General features: G+C 39.4%; 1 protein-coding gene across 1 annotated transcript; it reads right to left on the minus strand.

Annotated features, from left to right (window-relative positions):
• Positions 1-1,420: 1,420 nt before the first annotated feature.
• Positions 1,421-5,251, minus strand: LOC306988099 (cocaine- and amphetamine-regulated transcript protein). The gene is made up of 3 exons (XM_079592841.1): positions 4,975-5,251; positions 4,798-4,881; positions 1,421-1,666 (listed from the first exon to the last, which is right to left on the minus strand). The coding sequence occupies exons 1-3, from the start codon at positions 5,101-5,103 to the stop codon at positions 1,559-1,561; spliced, it is 321 nt and encodes a 106-aa protein (XP_079448967.1). The 5' UTR covers positions 5,104-5,251; the 3' UTR covers positions 1,421-1,558.
• Between the last annotated feature and the right edge of the window lie 1,365 nt (positions 5,252-6,616).

Genomic DNA, 6,616 nt, shown 5'->3' on the forward strand with positions numbered 1-6,616 from the left:
GAAATGCTGCGTGTTGACTTCTGGTAACAATTTAGACTCGAAAGAACCGGTTCATTGAAATGATTCGTTCGAACGAACCGATCCCCTGTAATGAATTGGACTACCCAATGGTACTCAAGAGATGCGCTCAGGGAAACACCCACAATTTACATGTGAGGGGCGGGGAATAGAGCTTGACGTCATTTGTGTCCTATCAGCTGATAAAGAGATTGCAATTTGTCATTTTGGAACCATATTAACAGAAAACTTGTGCATTTGATGTGCTTTTTAGCTTTCAGAATGTCACCTTAAATAAAATAAAATAAAAAATACATTGTGAAGTTATTTACTTTATTAGGCAAATTCCATGCATTAGAAGACGTGGGCTCTTTTTAACCAATTTTCTTATTTTAGAAATTATTTTTAAGCTGTATATAATTATTTTCAACAAACTAAAAACAAAAAAGCGCCGAAAATAGTGTCACTTTTTTTAAAGTCCATAAAATCAAAATGGACAGTTCTTGTTTTATTAGAGAATATTGCTGTATATATTATAAATGCTGGTGCACATCATTCTTATTTTAAAAGCATGTCCCTCATCATCTTGAATCAGAATATCTTCCTCTTGCAGCATCTCTTCTCTTCTCTGATGATGAGGGCGGGGCTATAACCTGTCAATCACATGAGATCAGCCAATAGCAAACCACCACCATCCAATCAATGTTCTTGTGGCATTGAATAAAAAAAGAGAGGTTACAAATTGGCATTAAAAATGAGGTTAAAGGTAAAAACAGGAATATGGGACATTGTATTTTATTGTGGCTGGTCACAATTTCTTGCTAAAATTGCTTATAATCACCCTTTTGTAGTTTGCTGCAGGGTGGCACTTTTTTTTTTTTTTTTTTAAGTACAAATATTTTATGTAGACTCTCAATTAATATGAGGTACAAAAGTGCATGCAATATATATATATATATATATATATATATATATATATATATATATATATATATATATATATATTCACTTTCATATCAACCAGGCCTATCTTCAGTCCACTATTTATCAAAACTTATTTGAATAAACTACTCCATCTAGTTATAGAAAAAAATTATAAATGTCTTATTTACTATTTACCTTTTATTAGTAATTTCTTTGTGGGAGCCGTTTGCATCTGATAAAACACAAACTACTCATTCTATGTCCACGTCCTCTTTGATCCTTAAACATTTCCCTACTTCTACTAACCAATTTAAAATATATTTAAACTGATTTGACAGCTCTGATATGACACCAACTCCCGATTCATTTAGGTTTTATATACCATTTGCGCCACCTTGTGGCCGGTCATGAAGTTGCAAGCTCTTATAAAAGTCAACTAGAATATGAAGCAGTAGTACGACATTTAATGTTTTACATGCTCAGGGTAATCAGACTTTGAATAAAAATAGAGATTTATACAAAAATGCATGCATTTATTTTATGCGTCAGTTTGATAAAACATGTTACAACTGTGACAGGAGACAACACATAGCATGGACACAACACACGGCTGGTTATGACAGAATGAGGGATGTTTTCACAAGCACTTGAGGATGGAGAAACTGCAGCTGGTTCCTCCTGGACAACTGCACAGCTTCCCGAAGCGAGAGCCCTTCCGCACCGCACACTGCTCGCCTGCATCACACTGACACAACACTGGTCAACTCAACACTGTTCTTACAGCACTTATATCAGTCTGTGCTGAATACAACTTCATCAATCTCTTTATTGAGCCATTTATTTTTGACATATAATCACAGTATCTTCCGCATTTTGTCTTTTCTATAAACAAAATGTCTCAACCATCTTCTTATGTTCACAATATTGCTTCCCATTCTGTTAAAGTGATATTTCACCAAAAAAAAAAAAAAAAAAAATCAACATTTGATATTAGATTGACAATCAAACAGTTGACGGTAGCCGTTGACTTTCATAGTAGAAAAAAAAAAAAAATACTATGGAAGTTAATGCAGTCCATCCACTGTCTGGTTACTGACATTCTTCAAAATATCTTCTTTTGTGTTCAGCAGAAAGAAACTTGTTAAAAAAAGTGTAAAGGTGTGTCGGACTTGAACAGCTGCGCTGTGACATTCATGACATTAATTAAAAGAACGCATTTTTTCAGTAAAGTGAAGTAGATTGTATATTTTGTATAATTTCTGGATTTAATTTGTTACATGAGAACATTTCCTGAAGTGTCCAGCGTTTGCAAATGCATATATGACCTGTACTGCAGCCGGACACCAGGGGGCGATCGACATATTTTGCTTCACTTTTCAGGAGTTGTGCAGCACACTTTTGTGTCCGACTCATGCATAGACAGTATATAAACTGGACACAGCGACCCCATAGGTTTCAACGGAGAGAAATGAAGTCAATTAGAAGCACTCACTTCCTGATCGCCAGGCGAACTGCGCAGACTCAAACTGAGCTTGACGACGTAGATGTGACGTGAGCAACCTGTAGCTCTTCTAGTAGCTGTGCGGAGAGAAATCTGAATCATTCCCTTCCGAATCTCGCAGAGATGGAGAGCATGAGCATTAGCTGTCCATGAGCTAGCAACGGGAGCAACTTTATCACTCTCTATGGGCTTCTCCCTTGACTTTATGCCGCCGCGTCCTCCCGATTGCTTGCGAGCTTCTCTGCCGGTCCATACGGTAATTTTTCGACTTGTGCGACAGAGTCGCGCGGGTATGACGCAATCGTTAGCCTATTTTTACAAAAACTGCTTCTACAGGGCCATAACGTAAGATACAAGGTAATGGAGCCTTTTATACATTTTCGTGTTTCTTTAGAAATAAACAATGGACAAACGGTGTCTTTAAACGCCTCAGATGTAAAGTTACTCGCTGTCAAAGTGACGCCAAAATGAATGGGAGTCAATGGAGTGCTAACAGCAGGTGGGGGTCCGCTAGCCAATGGCGGCGCCCGGGGATGCTTCAGTGTCTTCCGAAACACTGCCCCCCTGGACTCATGCCACAAATCCTGAAAAGTAAAGTAAACCAAAATATATCGCCCCCTGGTGTCCGGCTGCAGTACCGGTCTTAAACCCCGCCCTCTCCATGTAATCTAATGGGACGCGAGCAAAATCAAATCACCTCAAATACTTCTTTTCCAAAGATGGTTTATGTAATTTTAGGTCATTTTTATCACGTAAGTAAGTTCAAGTGTTGGAAACATCAAAGATGGCGCGGCTGTGAATAAGGGCGTTTTCATAGTCGCACCAAAGTTCATGTTTTGATACATTTTATACATTCGGTGAGTTTTGGTTTGGTTTCACATTGCAATTATGCGAGCGCACTAAAGAACTGTACATGACGTACTAGCGTCCTGTCGTCATCATCTCTGTGCGCTGCATCTCGACATTGATTGGTTTGTAAACGGACGTGCGTCTGACGTCAGCGTGTTGGCAATTCGGCGGGTAACTTTGACAAGAATGAATGATCAGACGCATATCGTTGCCAGTGCACTGTTATTATTTACGGCATTACTGCCTGCAGCACCGACTATACGCGAGGCTAAATTCGCCAAATGAACGTCCTCGTCGTGCGAACATTTGATTGGCGCCGGCAGGAAAGGAGGAGAAGACTGCAAGCGTTTTTCCCAGTTCACTTCTTACTATGTCAACAGATCATTTCAATTAAAAACCTCGTCTCCTCCTCTCCCCGTGTGCTCCCACGGCTCATCTCTCCTGCTATCTTCTGTCTTCTTCGGCTACGCGGGAAACTGGGGATCTTCCTATAAATGCTCTGAAAGTCCAAATCACAGAAAATGCGTTCACACTAGAAACGAACCAAACCTTTGTTTAGTTTGATCCGGACCGAGACTACCTCTTTTGGTCGGGACCGTGATCCGGGGGAGGTTTCACACCTGTAATTTTGATTCGGATCAAACTGAAAAGTCAGAAAATCCGGACCAAACAGGGCAGGTGTGAAAGGGCCCTATAAAGGTGCTCACACTACAAGCGACAAAGCGACACGATACCATTCATTTCAATGGGGAGCGGGCGATTTCCGGCAACACGCGCGATGGGGCGTGTCTCGACGCAACAAAGTGGAGATCTGTTTAACTTTATGCAAATGAAGAGCGACTTTCGGGAGCGACAACCAATAGGAGGGAAGTCAGTGGAGCGCGTGATCATCCGTCACTCTCTGACAGAAGCAAGTTGAACGCGAAGCTCAGAAGCTAGCCGTCAGAAACTGTGCTATAAGTTGTGAAATATCTCCGTGTACATACAGTGTTCACAGTATTGACTCAGAGTCTGATTGGTTTCGTGAACACATATAGACCGGTATTTGCCCGTTTGCTGCAGTTAAATAGCCGCGATGGCACGCACCTGAAGGTCTATGGACCGACGCTATGGAAATTTTGATTGTTCAAACTAGTCTAGACTCTAGAGTGACGTGACCGCGCTCCCGGCTTTAGTCGATCCCTTCAGCTCGGAAAAGCAAGTTTCTTAAACCTCGGGATTGGAAATGGATTTGATTAAGTATTGATGTTTTGATGTGTTAGTTGGGTTGTTCCCCTTTAAACGTTCATAAAGAAAAGAAATTAAAGAAATTGGTATGATAACAAAAAAAATAAAACTCAAAAGGAAATCCTGTAATTCCTCACTGAACAAAAACTTTAGCTCTTTATTTCCATCCTGTTTATTTTCATGTCATTGTGTAAATGATCAAGTTATAATGAATAAAGTTGCCTAACCCAATTACACATTGCTATTGCTAATATGTAATTAATTATATTTATGTGTAAAAATGACCAGTGGACACTTACCGACGGAACCCAGCCAAACTTCTTCTCCACAGTGGGAATCTGTTTGTTTCTCAGTTTCTCCAGAACTTCTTGAAGAGCCTCGATCTGTAAAATGTTTTTTTTTTTTTTTTTTTTTTTTTTTAAAGCCTTTATAGTTTAACCGTTAATGCTATAAGTGTTTAAGAAAAGATGCCTCACCAGTTCTTTCTCCTCTTGAGCCTTCATGTTATCTCCTGGCGAGCGGATCTCTAGAAAATCATCGCAGCGGACTAGCAACATCAAGACGGAGCAGGTCACGGTTAGAAGGAAGATCCGGTCGCTGACCATCGTGTCGAGTAGCAGGATTGATTCGAGACGGACGACTATTGTGAGCGACTCTTCTCGTGTGACAGGAGGAGGACCATCTCGAGCGTTTATATGCAGTCACACGTGTCGTTTCCAAACGCATCAACACGAAGCGCGGGTCGGGACCTCGAAAGGCAATGCAAACGACCGAAGAACGTCAGCAAGATGATTCATATCTGACCCATGAACCGCAAACATCAAACCATTCATGTACACCTAACCTCATCTTTGACTACAATTACCAACCGCTTTTATTTCCGGAGACCATCATTTCATCACCGGAACATCCATGACAAGAAATAGACATTTTAGGGAATTGCAAACAAAAGTAAACCTCTCAGCGTCGATGAATAACTGAACAATTAGATCAGCACATAATTAGCAGGATTGACTGAAGTGGATTTAGTCTCCACCACAGAAAAAGCATCTCAACTTTTTAAAGACAATTACGCCAATGGTTCACCATTACTTTAATACACAGAAGATCGTCTCTGATTAGTTACAAACCTGTTTGAAATTCTTTCTTCTGACACTAAAAGAGAAATTTAAAAGAATGTTCACGCTGCTCTTTTCCATATAAAAGTAGAGAAAGGAAATAAGGATCATGTAAGCAGACTGATTAATGCACTTGGGTCTTCTGGAGTCATACACACAACAGATATGAGTTCAACACATTCATACGTGACTTATGTGACCCTGGACCACAAAACCAGTCTGGAGCCGCACGGGTATATCGGTGGCAATAGCCAACTAATCATTGTATGGGTCAAAATTATCGATTTTTCTTTTATGCCAAAAATCATTAGGATATTAAGTAAAGATCATGATCCGTGAAGATATTTAGTACATTTTCTACTGTAAATATGGAAAAAAATATTTTTTTGTGAGTGAATGCAGCACAATCGTGAACATAAATGCACAACTTTAAAGGAGATTTTCTCAATGTTTCGATTTTTTTGCACCCTCAGATTCCAGATTTTCAATAGTTGTGTCTCGACCAAATATTGTCCTATCCTAACAAACCACACATCAATGGAAAGCTTATTTATTCAGATTCCAGATGATGTATAAATCATAATTTTAAAAAACTGGTTTAGTGGTCCAGGGTCACATATGAGAGAAACACTGGCATTTGATGTCAACCCTGCGTGTCAAATGTGGGTCTGTTTCTAACCAACTTTAACTGTGCCCTACTTTTACAACCACATGAGTTTAAAACAAAAATGTCTCATGCGTCTCAGAACCACCAACATTCGAGAGGCATCCAGCGTTTTTTTATGCGATATCCCAATATGCACATACAATTAGGTGGATGGAAACATAGCTAATTAGCTTTAGCTGTTTATTTCCCTCTTGTGCATTTTCTTGTCAATAAAAGTTATAATTAATAAAGTTTTATAGTGCCTGACCATACAAGCATAAAGTAGTTTGACCCCTGGAGGAAGTATTTATCTCACAATTTGGAGAAAAAAGTCAGTATTACAAGATATAAACA

The sequence above is a fragment of the Phoxinus phoxinus genome, assembly GCF_949152265.1.
Source record: "Phoxinus phoxinus genome assembly, chromosome: 20".
In the NCBI taxonomy this organism is placed as follows: Eukaryota; Metazoa; Chordata; class Actinopteri; order Cypriniformes; family Leuciscidae; genus Phoxinus; species Phoxinus phoxinus.